This window comes from Mobula hypostoma, chromosome 7 (assembly GCF_963921235.1).
Source record: "Mobula hypostoma chromosome 7, sMobHyp1.1, whole genome shotgun sequence".
Taxonomy (NCBI): Eukaryota; Metazoa; Chordata; class Chondrichthyes; order Myliobatiformes; family Myliobatidae; genus Mobula; species Mobula hypostoma.
Window position 1 is genome coordinate 87,292,198 of NC_086103.1, and position 19,509 is coordinate 87,311,706.

Genomic DNA, 19,509 nt, shown 5'->3' on the forward strand with positions numbered 1-19,509 from the left:
TTTTGGGTGAGTTGGTAGAGCTTTGAGGAGTTATAAGTATAGAAGGTCTTTTGGTGATTGGTTAGACTGCTTGGAGCAGGTGTTCGCCTCCTCTTCATTGCTTACTCCATATTTGTGTTAGATAGCAGCAGCTTCACAGCATGCTTCAAGTTTGCACATCCTGTACCTGTCAAATCTAGTGGGGGGGGGGGCAGAAGAAAACTCACTGGTGATGGAGTAAGAAACCTGTTATTGGATTAATAATATAGAGAAAGAGAATTTAAATGGCAGCAAAGCAATTTGAGAATTTGATTTTCAAAGAAAATTGAGAAGTGTAAGTGAGAGAAAGTGACTATGTTGTTACTGGATTATGCTAAAACTGGCTCACTAATGTCTCCCTGACTTGCAAGTAACCCCAGCATCGGCTTGCAGGTGGCTTTTGATCTGATGTTATCTGATAAGCCACTTTAGTTATTCAAAACTGCCACTGATTTAGGAAGATGTGCCACCACCACCCTGCCCAGTGTGGTATGCCTTTGCAAGTTCATGTCTTGGCCACGTTATCCATTCAGCACATGCCCCAATAGAATTTTACCTGTGCTGTACAGAGTTAACTGGTGTTACTGCTGGCAATAGATAAACAAATTTCATGACACATGCTGGTGATAATAAACCTGATTCTGACAATTTTCAGAAATAACTTACAAACATTGGCCAGACAGATCTGAACACGCAAAGCTCCTGTGATTACTGTTTTAACCACTGTGCTAACCAACCTCAAACTTAATTGTTGACAATATTATCTTGCCTTACCCATTCTTTTCAAGCTTAAATGAATCCTTGTCATTCATTAAAACAGTTGCCTTTCATTATTATTTCTTGAAAGTATTGCAAAGCATGGAGTAATTCTTTTGTGAAAATGGATCTACTTTAAAAGCATTATATACTTTAAAAACCCTACTGTCTCCTCTTTGCCTCATAGCACATAGACTCTGATAAGGAGAAGGAGCTGGAGCGCCAAGCAAGAATAGAAGCAAGCTTGCGAGAACGGGAAAGAGAAGTTCTGAAAGCTCGCTCAGAGCAGACCAAGGAAATTGACAGAGAGCGTGAGCAGCACAAGCGAGAAGAAGCTATTCAGAATTTCAAAGCCTTGTTGTCCGATATGGTAATAAGCCCATGAGTTCAGAAAACAAAGCGCAAGTTTGGCTGTGCTCATTTTCATCTGAAGAACTTTATTTTTAAGTTATTAAGTTTTGCTAAATGATTTAATTTCTTCGCTGTGAAATTGGTCTGTGTTTAGTTCTTCCATTAGCAGTTAAGTGGATCAATTTTAAGTGCATTTATTCTCATCGGATGTTGGTGTAGAAGTTTAAATTTCCATCAGAGTTGAATATTCTTGAGATGTAATGAACTGTGTTGAGACTTTCAGTGTTTTGAATTTCTTTTATTTCCTATCTCACCTTGCAGTTAATTCTGTTTTCTTGTAAATTTTCGTATTTTGCAAGAATACATTAAATGCTACAAAATTTATTTGGGTTTCTCAGAATCCACTAACTCTCAAGTGGCAAGCTTCAATCCCATCAAACTGGAAACACATTACATTACATTTGCTCATTAGTTTATTTATACTATCTGATTCAAAGCTGCTTACTGATACGTGATTCAATAATATTTGGTGAAATATTTGGCTTTGCTTTTCTTTCTGTTGAACTTCTAATCTTTATCAACTGAGGGATACCTGTGAAAGATTCCATCAGCATTGTCATTCTTTTTAGAAACATTGAAAAACAATCTTTATTTTCTTCATGCCACAAATTCTTTGTACTTTTTGTTTTAAAGATGCAACTCTGTTGTTTGTTAATACTCCTTTCTTATTTGTGCTTCATGTTTTGCAGGTCCGTTCTTCGGATGTTACATGGTCAGATACCAGGAGATCACTTAGGAAAGACCATCGCTGGGAATCTGCTTCATTACTGGAAAGAGAAGAGAAAGAAAAATTGTTCAGTGAACATATTGAGGCCCTTACGAAAAAAAAGAGAGAGCATTTTAGGCAGCTTCTGGATGAGACTTCAGCAGTGAGTGTGACTGGTTCATAGTTACTTATCTTTCAATACAAAGCTGATGGAGGTGTGTAAAATGGAATGACATAGATAAGGTAGACAGCAAGCTGATTTTCCCCATGATAGGAATTTGTAACACTAGGGGTCATAGGTAGATGTTGATGAGTTTGGAGTAGATCAGTTCTGAGTTGTTGCTCTGAACTATTCCAGATATTGACCAAGATGACAATGCTATCAAAAGAACTTTCAGTCACATTCACTCTGGAATAAACAACAGGCATGTTGTATCAACATAGGTTGAAGACGGCAGAGGGGATGTTGGACAGTTGAACTATTGGGAATGTTTAGGGAGATGGCATAGACTCAATTATTTGAGTACCTTCCTGAGTTGTAAGGAAATATGGAAAATGTAAATGAGAAATACTAGGTTAATTAAGTACTCTGACTTATCCTAGATGGTGTTCAATGTTCCATTATCAAGGCAAGTGTAGACTTTCTGTTGTATTCCTTATGATTATCATGAATGGGCGTGAATCATTTATCAATAATATTTTTGTCTGACATTTTAGAAGCTGCCGGTCACATGTATTTCATTAACAGTATTTGCCACTTACCACTTGGGTCTGGCCGTTGTTGTCACAGTCCACACCATTACTTGAGAGTTCACTAATGGAGCGAAACATTGAGTGGTCATAAATGAATGACCTACTTCTAACATGGAGGTTATTAACAACTGAAAATGGATCTATAGCACTACACTTTTGAACTCCTGAATGTCCTGTGTCTGTTGTGACAGAACTTTTCTTCCTATCAGAACGAAGAGCTGCCTGCTGATAATTTTGGCAGTGCAAATTGCAGATCAGAAACAGGCTTGTTATAAATCTCAATGCAGAGATAAAATGCCAAGGGTATGGTTTTGGTTTAAGGACTTGGTATTTATAAGGGTCACTATTACACAGGTGAATAATGTTGTATTCAGGGTGCATTCCAAGGAATAAGAACACCAGAAAACTAACAATAAGAAGGGGTCATCTTAGAGATGCTTCAGCCGGAGCCTAGACCTCTTACAGCAGCGAATGAGCCAGTTAAAGTGATTCATATAACATGTGGCTGCATGTGGATCGAGCCACACTTAAACAGACTGGGGCAGGTGGAACTCTGAGCCGCACAACATGGAGAGCGTGGACCATTGCTGGGCTCAATGTGTTTGTGTACCTGCTTGATCCCATAGTCCTTCTCATCACCTCCTGCTGGAAGTGATGGACCTGCTTTGGTTACACAGCTCTCCCCAACCCAGAACATTTTCGGTGCTAAAAAGTACAATGACCAGAAATGCCAGAACTCTCTACCAAGTAAAGAGGGAGGAAGGCAACAGCTCCATCATGTCTGCTCTAGCTCAGTCAGCGCCAGGGTTCAAAGTAAAATTTATTATCAGAGTACATACATGTTACCACATACAAACCTGAGATTCCTTGTTTCTGTGGGCATACCTAGCAAATTTGTAGAACAATAACTGTAAACAAGATCTGTAAACAGGAACTGTAAACTGTGCAAATGCAGATACTGAATAAAGAGCTATAAATTAGAAGCATAAATTAACAAGATAAAAGAGTCCTTAAATTAGTGTAATTATATCCCTTTGTTCAAGAGCCTGATGGTTGAGGGGTAGTAACTGTTCTTGAGCCTGGTTGTATGAGTCCTGAGGCTTGTGTGCCTTGTACCTGATGGCAGCAGCGAGAAAAGTGCTTGTCCTGGTTGGTGAGGATCTTTGATGGATGCTGCTTTCCTATGGCAATGTTTCATGTAGATGTGCTCAGTGGTTGAGAGGGCGTTATCTGTGATGTACTGGGCTGAATCCACTATCTTTTGTAAGATTTTCTGCTCAAAGTCCTGTTCATGTTGTCTCTGTAGTTCACTCACACCAATCTACACGGCGATGAGATCACCATATCATTGTTGCGTGAGTACCAGTGACGGGTTGGAGTTCATACTAGGTTCAGGGGTAACATCCTCTGGTTGTTCAGATGTCAAGACTAAGAGCAATACTGCAAATGGGGTGGGGGGAGCGGAGGGAGGGTCAGTGCTAAATCTGATACCTATTGCAATTCTCCAAGCTTAATGTTGAAGGAAAACAGATTGCTTTTCTAAATGTTCTGTGCACCAAAATTTTCCACAGCCAAACATGAGAATGCAAAGGTGTTACAAATCTGAAATACACACAAGGTACCATTAGTGATGGTAAAGTTAAGGTTTCATGATCACTGCTTATTCTGTAAGCTTTCCTATAAGTTTGCTAATAACACCTAATCTTTTTGCAATGTAGATCACTCTCACCTCTACATGGAAGGAAGTGAAAAAGGTCATCAAAGAGGATCCTCGCTGCATCAAGTTCTCGTCAAGTGATAGGGTAACTACGTCTACCAAACTTTCAAAATGCTTGCACTTTCATCCAAGTACAGGCCTGTACTTACTTGCTTATGCTCTCTTTAAGAAAAAACAGAGGGAATTTGAAGAATATATTCGAGATAAATACATCACAGCCAAAGCAGACTTTAGAACACTGTTGAAAGAGACCAAATTTATTACTTACAGGTGAGTAATCTCAGCTGACTCCTGGTTAAAATGGAAGCTTTCACAGTGGAGAGGTTGGGGAACAAAATTCAAGACACTTGTTGAATGATAGAGCTAAGGATGGAATGTAGAAAATGGGATATGTTTAAGTTGGTGGTGTAAAAATACAGAAACCTTGGATGGTTACAGTACTGGAAAAATAAAAAGTATGGGTGCAGGGATGCTGAAGAAAGAGAAAAACATGTGTTTTAAGTTTTTAAGTGATATGCACCAGTAAGTAAACGGCGGATGAGAATTAATGTGGACAACTACCTGAATCACCAAAGGATAGAAAACTATGGACCTAACGAGGGTAAATGAGAGCAGTAGGTATAATGGGTGATATGGATATTGTGCTGTATAACACTTGGGCAGCAAAGTTGTGTGTTTCTGTTCATGGAGGATGATAGACTAACTGTGGAAATGATAAAATAGTTAGAAACAGAAAATATACAGCACAAGACAGGCCCTTCGGCCCACGAAGTTGTGCCAAACATGTCCCGACCTTAAAAATTACTAGGGTTACCCATAGCCCTCTATTTTTCTAAACTCCATGTACCTATCCAAAAGTCTCTTATTAAAAGACCCTATCGTATCCACCTCCACCACCGTCGCTGGCAGCCCATTCCACGCACTCACCACTCTACGTTTAAAAAAAACTTACTCCTGACATCTCCTCTGTACCTACTCCCAAGGACCTTAAACCTGTGCCCTCTTGTGGCAGCCATTTCAGCCCTGGGAAAAAGCCTCTGACTATCCACATGATCAAAACCTCTCATCATGTTATACACCTCTATCAGGTCACCTCTCATCCTCCGTCACTCCAAGGAGAAAAGGCTGAGTTCACTCAACCTATTCTCATAAGGCATGCTCCCCAATCCAGGCAACATCCTTGTAAATCTCCTCTGCACCCTTTCTATGGTTTCCACATCCTTCCTGTAGTGAGGTGACCAGAACTGAGCACAGTACTCCAAGTGGGATCTGACCAGGATCCTATATAGCTGCAACATTACCTCTCGGCTCCTAAATTCAATTCCACGATTGATGAAAGCCAATACACCGTATGCCTTGTTAACCACAGTCAACCTGCGCAGCTGCTTTGAGTGTCCTATGGACTCGGACCCCAAGATCCCTCTGATCCTCCACACTGCCAAGAACCTTGCCATTAATACTATATTCTGCCATCATATTTGACCTACCAAAATGAACCACTTCACACTTATCTGGGTTGAACTCCATCTGCCACTTCTCAGCCCAGTTTTGCATCCTATCAATGTCCCACTGTAACCTCTGACAGCCCTCCATACTATCCATAACACCCCCAGCCTTTGTGTCCCTGAGGCACACCATGCAGAATATGACTGGTCTACAATCTCTCTTACCCTTCTGTGGGCAAGCCAGTTCTGGATCCACAAAGCAATGTCCCTTTGTATACCATGCCTCCTTACTTTCTCAATAAGCCTTGAATGGGGTACCTTATCAAATGCCTTGCTGAAATCCATATACACTACACCTACTGCTGTTCCTTCATCAATGTGTTTAGTCACATCCTCAAAAAATTCAATCAGGCTCGGAAGCCATGACCTGCCCTTGACAAAGCCATGCAGACTATTCCTAATCATATTATACCTCCAAATGTTCATAAATCCTGCCTCTCAGGATCTTCTCCATCAACTTACCAACCACTGAAGTAAGACTCACCGGTCTATAATTTCCTGGGCTATCTCTACTCCCTTTTTTTGAATAAGGGAACAACATCCGCAACCCTTCAATCCTCCACAACCTCTCCCGTCCCCACTGATGATGCAAAGATCATCGCCAGAGGCTCAGCAATTTCCTCTCTTGCCTCCCACAGTATGGCGTACATCTCATCCAGTCCCGGTGACTTATCCAACTTGATGCTTTCCAAAAGCTCCAGCACATCCTCTTTCTTAATGTCTACATGCTCAAGCTTTTCAGTCTGCTGGAAGTCATCACTACAATCACCAAGATCCTTTTCCGTAGTGAACACTGAAGTAAAGTATTCATTCAGTACCTCTGCTATTTCCTCCCGTTCCATACACACTTTCCCACTGTCACACTGATAGGTCCTATTCCTTCACATCTTATCCTTTTCCTCTTCATATACTTGTAGAATGCCTTGGGGTTTTCCTTAATCCTGCCCTCCAAGGCCTTCTCATGGCCCCTTCTGGCTCTCCTAATTTCCTTCATAAATTCCTTCCTGTTAGCCTTATAATCTCCTAGATCTCTAATATTACCTCGCTCTCTGAACCTTTCATAAGCTTTTTTTTTCTTCTTGACTAGATTTTTTACAGCCTTTGTACATCATGATTCCTGTACCCTACCATAACTTCCCTGTCTCATTGGAGCGTACCTATGCAGAACTCCACACAAATATCCCCTGATATTTGTCTGGTGGTAGCAAAAGCACAGCTGTGGATTTTGGCAATAGGTGGAATTAAGGCAAGGTTAAATAGGATTACTGTTATAAGTGAAAGTGCAGAGTCAGTGCAGTGTGGGTTGGAAACTGTTTGGCTTGGACCATTTAGACAACTGCAATGTCTACATCACGCTAGTGTTCATTGATTACAGCTCAGTGTTGAATACGATCATCCTCTCAATACTAACCAGTAAGCTTCAAAATCTGGGACCCTTTACCTCTCTTTGCAAATATATCTTTGACTTCCTCATCGGAAGAACGCTGTCAATGCAGATCAGACGGCTCGCTGACAACAGTTGGTTCCTCTTCACCATTAGATTTCTGAACAGTCCATGTACACTACCTTGCTACTTTTGCTCTCGTTTTGCACTTTTTACATATTGTAAATGTATATTTTATTTATTGTAGTGTACTGCTGCCACAAAGCAACTAATTTTAAAACATATATCTGATAATAAACCTGATTCTGATTCAAGTTGCTGGTTAATTATCAGGAAAAGGAAATGTACTTAGTACCATGGCAGTATCAATGAGGTTAGCTTTGTCCTCAGTTGTATTGAAGCAAGTTGTAGTTTTTATGGGACGAGATGATAAGAAAACTAGTTTGGCTACACTGAGGTAATAGAGGGCTTGAGAGTTGATTTGGATTATGTGGAGCAGGATGTGAAACTTGTTTTCTGATTGTACTCATGCTATGACATTGTGATATTGGGGAGTAAAGTTGGTAACAGAATCAGATTGGAACTTCTAATGCAGCTCAATAGATCAGAATACAGCTGAGTGTATTCCCACTTTGGGTGATGAGTTTTGGGAAAGGATGGTCTGGTCAGCTGTCTCACATACTATAGGTAAACAGTAACAATATAAGATTTTTAGGACCACAGCACAACTGAATAATTTGGGTTAATTTAGCAACCTGTGTGTTCACTACTTTGAAAATTAGAATCATCTGTGATGCAGATCGTATTTTTATTGAATGGCTTTAATTTTAAATTTAATAGTTTGCACCATATGCTGCAAATCAGAATGTTGAGTTTTACTTTTCTCCCCCAGATCGAAGAAATTATTGCATGAATCAGATCAGCATTTGAAAGACATTGAAAGGATTCTTCAGAATGACAAGCGTTACTTAGTGCTGGAGTGTGTGCCAGAGGAAAGACGCAAGCTTATTATGGCCTACATTGATGACCTTGATCGGCGGGGCCCTCCCCCACCTCCTACTGCTTCAGAGCCAACTAGGCGATCAGCGAAGTAACACCAAAAAAAATCTCCCGAGCATGAGTAGGCTCCCCATCAACTGAGACTTGTGCATGAGCCATCTGCCAGACTTATCAACGTTTGTGCAGTATTAATGTGTCTGCTTTGTCCAGTTTTGTATATAGTATGGACACATTTGTACCAGCTTGTCATCATGTTGAAGTGGAAGCTTTGACTCATCATTCAGTTGTGTAAAATAAGAACAATTTTTAAAAGAAAGTACAGCTGATGTATTACCTGCAGCATGGTCGTTAGTCCAAACAAATGGCTGTACAACACAACTCTGTAAAAACTAGCATTTAGTTACCAGTAATTTTCAAAGTCAGTCACTGATCTCAAAAGGGTTTTGTTTGTAACATTTAAGCTTTTACTTGTGTTTAAATGTAAGTTTCCAAAGTGACTTTATTAACTAAGGTGTTGGAAATGTTGCCTAGTTGAAATGTTTACTGCAATAAACCATCTTTTTTCTAAGTTTTGGAATGCATTTTTGCAGTGTTGATTTAAGCTATTTTAAGCAAGGTTGAAAGTACTGAGTCTCATGAGTTGGTAACTTTACTTTTCCGGTGATTTAGTAAAAGACAGCACAGTGTTATAGCTAGTGGAGCCACCGCCTCAACTCCAGAGACCTGGGTACATTCCTGACCTCCATTGCTGTCCATATGGAGTTCGTATATTCTCTCTCTCTCTCTCTCTCTCTCTCTCTATATGAGAGAGAATGTACAAACTCCATATGGACATATATATAAAAAACACAATACAGGCCCTTCAGCCCATGACGTTGACTCCAATTTCCTCCCACTTCATAGGCAGGTTAGTTTGCTGGAATTGATGGGAATGTATGGAGAAGAGGTTACAAGTGAATTAGGAGGGAAAAATGTCAGTACTCTTGAGCCAGCATGTTATTTGGTCTTTGAATTTATGTTGTCAGGAAATATGGCAAGAAAGTGTATTCAGTTTATCAGTTGTACATCTTTCAGGTTTTTAGGGGTGATCAACCGAAAGTTGAAGTAACCATTGACTCTTGATCTGATTACACATGTGTCATTGTGATTTGAGAGTCTCCGGGTCCTAAGTCTTGAAACACACCATATTGTAAGCAGTATAGGTTTAAATTCTATCTCTTGGCTTCAAGAAACTTAAAAGTATATCCGTCAAATAAGACATTTTAACTACTGCCCTGGCTAATCACAGCATTAGAACACTCAACTTAGAAGTTGGAAAAGATTACATGATGGTTGATATAGATGAGGTGGGCTGAATGGCCTGCTTCTGTACTGTACTACAGGTAATATAATGCTTGGTTCTGTAAACAGTGACATCAGAAAGCACATTAACACTGCAGATGTCATTGAGTACTTAGAAATCTGTCCAATGGAGTAAAGAGTTGAACGCTATTTGCTTGTATCTGATTTTGTCTGCAAAACAGTATTTAAAATTTCCAAATGGTTACTTATCCATGAGAATTCTTTTTCTGCAGCTGTAGTGGAATTATTGGCAACCAAAGTGATTCTTAAAGGTGAAAAAAGTAGCAAAGGTCCAGAAAGGGTGATGAATACAGGACTGAAGGTGTTATAATCAACTGCACGCAGTATACAGAATAAGGTAGATGAACTTGTAGCACAGTTACAGATTGGCAGGTGTGACATTGTGAGCATCACTGAATTGTGGCTGAAAGATGATCGTAGTAGGGAGCTTAATGTGAAAAGATGCACATTGTATCGAAAGAACATGCAGGTAGGCAGAGTGGATGGGGTGAATCAGTTGGTTTAATAAAAAAATGAAATCAAATCATTAGAAAGAGGTGACGTAGGGTCAGAAGGCATTGAATCGTTGTGGGTGGAGCTAAGGAACTGCAAGGGTAAAAAGACCCTGATAGGGTTTGTATACAGACCACCAAAAGTAGCAAAGATGTGGTTCACAAATTACAACAGGCATGGAAAATGTATGTCAGAAGGGCAATGTTATAGTCATGGGGGATTTCAATATGCAGGTAGATTGGGAAAAATAGTTGATGCTGGATCCCAAGAGGGAGAGTGTTGAATGCCTATGTGATGACTTTTTAGAGTAGATCATAATAGAGCCCTAGGGGGTCAGCTATTCTGCATTGGGTATTGTGCAATAAACTGGAATTGATTAGCGAGATTCAAGGTAGGGGGAAGTGATCATAATATGATAGAATTCAGCCTGCAGTTTGAGAAGAAGGTAAAATCAGTATTCAGGTGGAATAAAGGGAATTACAGAGGCATGAGGGAGAATCTGGCCAAAGAAATGGAGAGCAAACTGAATAAGTACTTTGAATCAGTCTTCACTGAGCATTATGCCAGAAGTTTGAGTGTCAGGGCAGAAGTGAGTGAAGTTGCCAATACTAGGGAGGATGTACTTGGGAAACTGAAAGAGGTGGCTGAAGAGATTGTGGAGAGCATTAGTAATGATCTTTCAAGAATCAATAAATTGAGGCATGGTTCCAGGCAAATGTCACTCCACTCTTCAAAAAGGGAGAGAGGCAGAAGAAAGGCCAGTTAGTCTAACCTCAGTGGTTGGAAAGATGTTGGAGTTGATTGTTAAGGATGTTTCAGGGTACTTGGAGATGTGAGGCCAAAGTCAGCATGGTTTCCTTGAGGAAAAATCTTCCTGACAAATCCGTTGGAATTCTTTGAAAAAATAACAAGCAGGATTGACAAAGGATGTTATGTACTGAATTTTCAGAAGGCCTTTGACAAGGTACCACTCATGAGGCTGCTAAACAATTTAAGACCCCATGCTATTACAGGAAAGATATTCACACAGATGGAACATTGGCTGATTGGCAGGAGGCAGAGTGGGAATACTGTAAACAGAGCCTTTTCTGGTTGGCTATCGGTGATTAGTGTTAACTAGGGGGTCTGTGTTAGGCTGCTTTTTACATTATACGTCAATGATTTGGATGATGGAATCTGATGGCTTTTTGGACAAGTTTGTGGATGATATGAAGATGGGTAGAGGGACAGGTAGTGTTGAGAAAGCAAAGGTTACAGAGGGACTTAGCTAGATTAAGAGAATGGGCAAAAAGTTGGCAAATGGAATATGGCATCGTGACGTGCATGGTCATACACTTTGGTAAAAGGAATAAAAGTGTAGACTATTTTCTAAATGAGAAAATTCAAAAATCTGAGGTGCAAAGGGATTTGGGAGTCCTTGTGCAGGATTCTCTAAAGGTTAATTTGCAGGATGAGTCAGTGGCAAGGAAGGCAAATGCAATGTTAGCATTCATTTCGGCAGGACTAGAATATGTAAGCAAGGATGTAATGTTGGAGTATCGTGAGTAGTTTTGGGCCTCTTAGAAAGGATGTGCTGACAATGGAGAGGGTTCAAAGGAGGATCACGAAAATGATTCTGGGATTGAAAGGCTTATCGTAGGAGGAGCGTTTGATGGCTCTGGGCCTATACTCACTAGAATTCAGAAGAACAAGGAGGGATCTTGTTCAAACTGATCGAACGTTGAAAGGTCTTGATCGAGTGAATGTGGTGGGGATGTTTTCTATGGTGGGGGAAGTCTAATACCAGAGGACAGCCTCAGTTAACGGTAGGAGTCCATGGCATTAAAAAGGTTGGGAATTCCTGGAATAGAGAGACATCCATTTAGAATGGAAATGAGGAGGAGTTTCTTTAGCAAGTGAGTGGTGAATCTGTGGAATTTGTTGCCATAGGCAGCTGTGGAGGCCAAGTCATTATGTATATTTAAGGCAGAGGTTGATTAGTTAGGGTATGAAGGGATTTGGGAGAAGGTAGGAGATTGGGGCTGAGAGGGAAACAAATCAACCATGATGAAATGGTGGAGCAAAATTGATTGACTGAATGGGCTAATTCTGCTCTTATATCTTATGGAAACATAAAACGTGTACTATGGCTATTATGCAAATGCTCAAAAAGACAAAAAAGGAATTCCTTTAAAGGACAAAAAAGAATAACTGCAACAGGGTGCTAAGACTAAACATTAAACATCTACAGTGGCTATAAAAAGTATTCACCCTCCCCCTGGAAGTTTTCATATTGTATTGTTTTACAATATTGAATCCCAGTGGATTTAATTTGGCTTTATTGACACTGATCAACAGAAAAAAAAACTCTGGTGTCAAAATGAAAACAGATCTCTACAAAGTGATCTAACTTTATTACAAATATAAAACACAAAATAATTGATTACCTGAGTATTCATCACTTTTAATATGACCCACCAAATTATCACTGGTGTAGCCAATTGGTTTAGAAGTCACCTAATTAATTAAATCAAGGTCTGATTTTGGAGAACTGTGTGGAGTTAAGGTGTTTCAATTGATTTTAGTAAAAATGCACCTGTATCTGGAAGGTCCAACTGCAGGTGAGTCAGTATCCTGGCAAAAACTACATATGAAGACAAAAGAGAACTCCAAGCAACTCTGCCAAAAGGTTAGTAAAAACCACAAGTCAAAAGATAAATAATATCCCTTGGAGTACAGATAGGTCAATCACTGAGAAATAAAAAGAATATGACACCGCTGTAAATCTGCCTAGAGCAGGCCGTCCTCAAAAACTGAGTGACCGCGCAGGAGGGGGGCTAGAGAGGTAGGCCATCAAGAGACCTTTGACAACTGTGGAGGAGTTACAAGCTTCATTGGCTGAGATGGGAGAGGCTGCACATACAACAACTGTTGCCCAGGTGCTTCACCAGTCACAGATTTATGGGAGTGTGACAAAGAGAAAGCCACTGTTGAAAAAACAGCTCTCATAAAATCCCAGCTAGTGTTTGCCAGAAGGCATGTGGGAGGCACTGAAGTCAGTTGGGTGAAGGTTCTATGATCTGATGAAACCTAAATTAAACTTTTTGTTCGTCGGATAATCAAAAATACACACAATCCCCATCATGAAGCATGGTGGTGGCTGCATCATGCTGTGGGGATGCTTCACTGCAGCAGGCCCTGGAAGGCTTGTGAAGGTGGAGGGTAAAATGAATGCAGCAAAATACAGGGGAATCCTGGAGGAAAACATGATGCAGAACTGCGACCTGGGAGAAAATTTGTTTTTCAGCAAGACAATGACCCCAAGCATAAAGCCAAAGCTGCACAGGAATGGCTTAAAAACAAGAAAGTTAATGTCTTGGAGAGGACAAGCCAGAGTCCAGACCAAAATCCAATTGAGAATTTGTGGCTGGACGTGAAAAGATGTTCACTCACGATACCTATGCAATCTGACAGAGCTTATGCAGGTTTGTATCGAAGAATGGGGAACAATTGCAGTGTCCAGATGTGCAAGGCTGATAGAGATGTATCCACACAGACTCAAGGCTGTAATTGCTGCCAAAGGTGCATCTGCTAAATACTGACTTAAAGAAGGTGAATACTTATGCAATCAATTAAGGGGGGGGGGTCAATACTTCTTATAGGCACTGCATGCTGTGCACAGCTAATTGAAACAGGGAAATTATATCTGCTGAATTTAATGTTATTGTTTTTTGTTAGTGTAAAATGAGAGCACCAAATTTGTTCCCTGCTACCTCTAAGATCTCAAATTGTTGGCAACAATTTATATTGTTTTTGCTATAAACGCATCATTCATACAATAAATACTCTGCATACTTTATTGAATTTACTATTAATTGGTATCAGTGCAAATACTTGAACAAAATCTGAATTACTTGACATGCTTACTGGCAATTAGGCTGTTTTGGGAGAAGAGAGTTCCCTGAGCTCTTTTGCCATAGATTTGCCCTGTTTGAATGCCGGTGGTTATATCTTCTGGACAATTTTCAGCTTATACAACAGTGACGACTTTACGATTTCTCTTTTTACATTGAAATACATGTCCAAGTGGATTGCTATACCTGCCAATCAGAGCTCACTTCACTGATTCAGTGAAATATATGATGTGAAATGTGGGCCCTCACAGAATATCTTTAATACTACCGCCCGTTTAAACAAAAAGTTATGAAAAATTATAAAGGACCGATGCACAAATCCGCAACCTCACCTAGTTTTCCAGTGGCATTTCGTGCGATGGTTGAAAACAAGAGCGTTCTGTGCACATTTATTGGGATTTAGTCAATAGATCTTCACACAATTGGCTACGATATTTGAGCAATGCTAAAGCATTGATTTTACATCAGACAATTCATTCGTACACAATACGTGCGGAACTATTTATTTCTGCACCCATATCGCAACAAACAATGCATGACATTCCATAGAGCGAGGCAGAACGGTTAGCATTAAACATCGATCGCTTCATATTCAACAATATTGCGTTTAAGCGCACCATCGCACATGTAAATAATTATGCAAACAGACTGCATTTAATTTGCAGCATATCACAGTCGTTGATGAGTAAATAGACGTGCCTCCAATGCACTAAGACAGAAAGGAGACAACACTCCAGGGTCAAGGCATTCCAATCGCTGGCTAAGATACAAATTCGTGATGTATTTACCATAGCGGTTCACTAGAAAAAGGCTGTTTTCTAAAGGCGGAACACGTTAAATAGTTCACTGATGCTCGCACATACCCACCACAGTCGTATATTAGTCTTTTGATCATTAAAACGTCGAAATATTTCAGTCTTTGTACATAAACCCGAGCTAGACATTTAACAGCAACCACGAGATACTGTGTCGTGGGTAACCTCACAACCTTAAAGCGTCGAAATTCAGTTCAAAGTAGAAACAAAAAGTCCAATGTTAGATTAAATTGGTAAAGAAATAATTACAGTTGGAGCGTGGGCAATGCAGACGGACACGATTAACACACGAACCCTGTATGTAAAACTCTCTATTTCCTTATCCCATGGCTATCTAGGAGAGGTCACTCAGCCCCTGGAGTCGGTTTACCATTCAATTATTTCTTGGCTGATCGGCGTCAAATGCATCACTGGGAGACATGTTTATATGCTACAATTGGCTGCATATTCCTACCCCTACACGCAGGGACAACTTCCACTCGCAGACACAAATGCTTCGTTAGCCTAAAATCAGTTCTTTAACCAGGGTAACAGTCCTGGAAAACGCAACTAATAAAAGGCATTTGGAAAATTAATTTCGATATTAGACACAGCTTTGCTACCTTTTAGAATTTCATTTCAACACCCACCCCTCCCTATCCCACTTGAAAGAGGATTTTGATTCCTAGTAAATATGGGTTAATGTATGGATTTAATCGTACCCCAGCTCCTTCCCAAAACTTCTAATGCCCATTCTCCTGGTTCACATCTTTCTACCGGCCTCAGGGAGTGGAGGGTCTTCTCCACTCTGATGTTCCCAGGGAACGGGGTCTTCTTCCACACTGGCCGCCGCGTTTTGTCTGTCGTGCCAAAACTGTTCCATGTCGGACAGGACGATGTTGGCCGTTTTATTCGTGGGGCTCTCTGTTTTTTCTTGAGCAGCTTCATGGTCTGGAACTTGAACAGCTTTCTCCTTCTGGCACTGTTGTCGGTTTTCCGGAACACTCTCTGACCTGGTCTCCTGGGGTTGGCTACCGGAGAGACTCGGAGATGTTCGCGGCTTGCTGGAGATAAGCCTTTTCCACAGACCTGTGAAACCTTCTTTGAACTCTTCAGACATCGAGACGAAGATAAGCGGGTTGACCGGAGAGATACTGAAGACCAGGACTTGCGAGAACACGATGAAAGCTGCGGGTGGCGAGGGGTCGTCCTTCTGGATGTGTCGAATCCAGAGCCACACCACCCACTCAGGGACGCACATGGCAGCGAAGGCCAAACTGACTCCAAATAGCATAGTGGTCAGTCTCCGCCCTCTGATCTGATACCGCAAGCTCTGATTTTTAGTACCTCGTCGTTTGCACTTTCTAAAAGCTTTCCAGTGATAAGTGAAAGTACAAGCCACAGGAAGACAGTAAACCAACACAGGGTACAACTTTGCAAAAACTGCCAGAAAACTGGACGCAATTTCAGGCCAGTCAAGAATGCACATCATCTCCTCAGCTTCATGGCCGGTAGTTACAAAGAGCCAGTGTGGCACCGAGAGTATAAGCGCCAGCGCCCAGATAGAGGTGATGACCAGGGCCAATCTCCGATGTTTGATTTGGACTTGTTTGGACGGATGTGACACATACATGAAACAAGCTTTGGCCAGCACAGCTAAGGTGAAACTTTTTGCAGCCAAGCAACTCTGGAAAAACCAATCTGCCGTCTTGCAAATGAACCAGCCGAGAGTCCAGAAAGGCTTGGAGTAAGCAACGGCCCTGAAGGGGACGCAGAACAACATAATCAGGAGGTCAGCCACGCTCAAATTGAGTATTAACGAATTTATCATCGAAGTTCGACCTTTCCTTGCATTCGTGACCAAAACTGCAATAATTAGGAAATTTCCAGCAAAACCAACCAAACAGATAGCGGCTAAAATCAGCGGGATCACTATGTTCAACTGTTTGGGATCGGTGTTTTGATATTCTCCGTCCAGTTGGGCGTCCTCATTGCTACTATTACGGACGTTGGAATTATTCAGTTGAAGTAAAAGTTTCTCCATTGGGGTTATATCGGCATACACGGCTTGCCTTTGCCACTTCTCTCCGGAGATCTTCAGTTATGCCGTGTGAAAACAAAGCTCAGCCAACCCGAATGGCAAGCGGCTGCATGAAAACAGTCGGAGAAAGATTTGCAAGAGCTAGTTTCAGCACCTCGGACAGCGCCAATTTGCTAGTCTCATAAATATGGAGCAGCCTAAGGGAGGCAATTACAACGTACTTTAAGACCTACCTCTTCATAAATCATGCATATCGTTTCAGACTAAGGCATTACAATATTATAAACAATTTAATCATAAAGTTAAAGGAACACTATATATTGATATTTTAATTTACGTCTGGTTTATTTTCTGCATGTCATTCGCGGTTACCAGCCTATTTTCTTCCTGATCAGGATTAATTCCCAAGTGTCGAAATGACCTCTGATGTCAAGTAATCTTCTGTCTTCAGAGTCTATATTACATTATTGTTTAGGATGTTAAAATGCGTTAGACATGTGTGCTAGGTTCTGAGTTGTTATTAACATTTTAATACCCTCGTAAATTTCAAGATTTAAATCACTTTTCTCTCTACTTCGACTTCTACTTTTACAGACTGGAGGTCATTATGATAATAGAAATGGAATGATACGTTATTTTGGAAGATATAATTTGCAAAAACAACATGTATGTTAAATAATGTACTCCAAACATTAAAATATTTCAGACGTTTCAATAGAACAATAGTAGATAACATATCAACAATTAACTTAATACTAACAAGTAAGCAAAAGTTTGATCTAAAGAAGTAGCTTGTAATCTCCTTAGAAGAGGGGTGAGAAGTTAATTCTATTCAGCATGCCCAGTATTGGTGGAGTAGCTGTGATGATGGAGATTCAGCATCTCAAGCAGTGGGAGAATTTCATAAATCAAAGTACATAATTGGCCCATTATGTCAATGCTAGTTCGTTGAAAAAGCTTTATAATTAGCCAGCCTTTCCACAGATCCAACAGTCCTTCCTTTTTTACATATTCCTTTAGGAATTTTTATTTGAATCTGCTTATACATTTAGTTAATTCCATAGCTAAAATATAGTATATTTTTAATACAATACTTCATAATTATGTCTTTTCATAACTACCCTTCCCCAATAGAAATAGCTTACCTTTTTTTTCATTTTATCAAAGCAAAGTAGGTTCTGAACCCTGGATCATGAGAAAGGGAGTTTGCTTATACCCTCAGAGCTGATTAGTTACTAAGGCAGGATGAAGGTATGGAGCATATTCATTGAGCCACGAGAAACAAACTTTTGCCAAGACAAGTATCCATTTAAAACCAATCCCCTATCCATGTTTATGCAGGCCTCCTGTTTTGTATTACTGTATATTGGCTCCATTCTGTTATAATTGAACTTGCTGCCACCAATAATTAAGATAGAGCATTTGGTATCATTGCAGCATATTGTAATTATATACAGTACTAATTTACAAATATTATTTCTTTGTTGAACTCCCTATCTACAAACAAATTTTTTTTGTCAGTCATTCATCTTTTCCTTCAGTCACTCAGTGGAAATATCAGTATCTGCGATATTAAAACACTCCATTATTTTGACTATTAAAACATAATATGTCTTTAACATAAACTCTCAAAATCACACAGCAGGCCAAACAGCTGCAGCGAGCGAAATACAGTTCACGTTTCAGATCCATCGTATTTATATGAGCCAATCCTCATAGAGGGATCAGGAGTCGGGAAAGTGAGCAATTTCAAGTTCCTGGGTGTCAAGATCTCTGAGGATCTAGCCTGGTCCCATCATATCAATGCAGCAATAAAAAAGACAAGACAGAAGCTGGATTTCATTAAGAGTTTGTAGAGATTTGGTTTGTCAACTAAAACACTCAAAACATTTTATAGATATACTGTGGAGAGCATTCTGACAGGCTGCATCACTGTCTGGTATGGGGGAGGGCGTGGCTATTGCACAGGACCAAAAGAGGTTACAGAAAGTTGTAAAGTTGGTCAGCTCCATTTTGGGTACCAGCCTCCAAGGTATCCAAAGCGTCTTCATAGGGCGATGCCTCAGAAAATCTACGTCCATTATTAAGGACCCCGATCACCCAGGCCATGCCCTCTTCTCATTGTTACCATCAAGATGGAGGTACAGAAGCCTGAAGGTACACACTCAGAGATTCTGGGACAGCCTCTTCCCCACTGCCATCTGATTCCTAAATGGACATTGAACCCTTGAACACTACCTCACTTTCTAAAAATATATATTACTTTTGTTTTTGCACTATTTTTAATGTACATATATGCTTAATGTAATTGACTTACTTTTCTTTCTTTTTCTTTCTACATTATCATATTGAACTGCTGCTGCTGTTAACAAATTTCACAACACCTGCTGGTGATAATAAACCTGATTCTGATTTGATTTTGACAATATCAATCTGATGTTAAAAAACTCTCCAACTTCTCAATCTCCACATGTAACTGGATTACATTGCAGTTACGATTCGGATGACTCTCAGTGCCTGAATATTTTGTAAGAAAGTTATTCTTTTCTTTTTCCAGCAGTAACATTTGTAATATATGGATCCTGGTAATCTCTTCCAATGGAAGAAAAACAAACATGGGTTCTTCCAAATAACGATAAGTGACTTCAGTCACTTAAGAGCAGATACAAATAGGAATA

At 40.2% G+C, this 19,509-nt stretch overlaps 2 protein-coding genes across 5 annotated transcripts in view; one reads left to right on the forward strand and one right to left on the reverse strand.

Moving 5' to 3' along the window:
- LOC134349420 (transcription elongation regulator 1-like) overlaps positions 1-8,818 on the forward strand; it is a 95,210-nt gene extending 86,392 nt beyond the window's left edge. For all 4 annotated transcript variants that reach the window (XM_063053697.1, XM_063053694.1, XM_063053695.1 and 1 more), the window contains 5 exons: positions 962-1,144; positions 1,875-2,054; positions 4,363-4,446; positions 4,531-4,631; positions 8,143-8,818. In XM_063053697.1, the coding sequence (XP_062909767.1) occupies positions 962-1,144; positions 1,875-2,054; positions 4,363-4,446; positions 4,531-4,631; positions 8,143-8,344 (750 nt within the window). In that variant the 3' untranslated portion in view covers positions 8,345-8,818. The remainder of the gene's footprint in view (positions 1-961; positions 1,145-1,874; positions 2,055-4,362; positions 4,447-4,530; positions 4,632-8,142) is intronic.
- Positions 8,819-15,506: 6,688 nt separating this feature from the next.
- gpr151 (G protein-coupled receptor 151) lies at positions 15,507-16,834 on the reverse strand. Its single transcript, XM_063054881.1, has one exon. The coding sequence runs from the start codon at positions 16,832-16,834 to the stop codon at positions 15,554-15,556; it is 1,281 nt and encodes a 426-aa protein (XP_062910951.1). The 3' UTR covers positions 15,507-15,553.
- Between the last annotated feature and the right edge of the window lie 2,675 nt (positions 16,835-19,509).

Coding starts and splice junctions, on each gene's coding strand:
- gpr151 (XM_063054881.1), bottom strand. CDS start 16,834: ATGGAGAAACTTTTACTTCAACTGAATAATTCCAACGTCCGTAATAGT.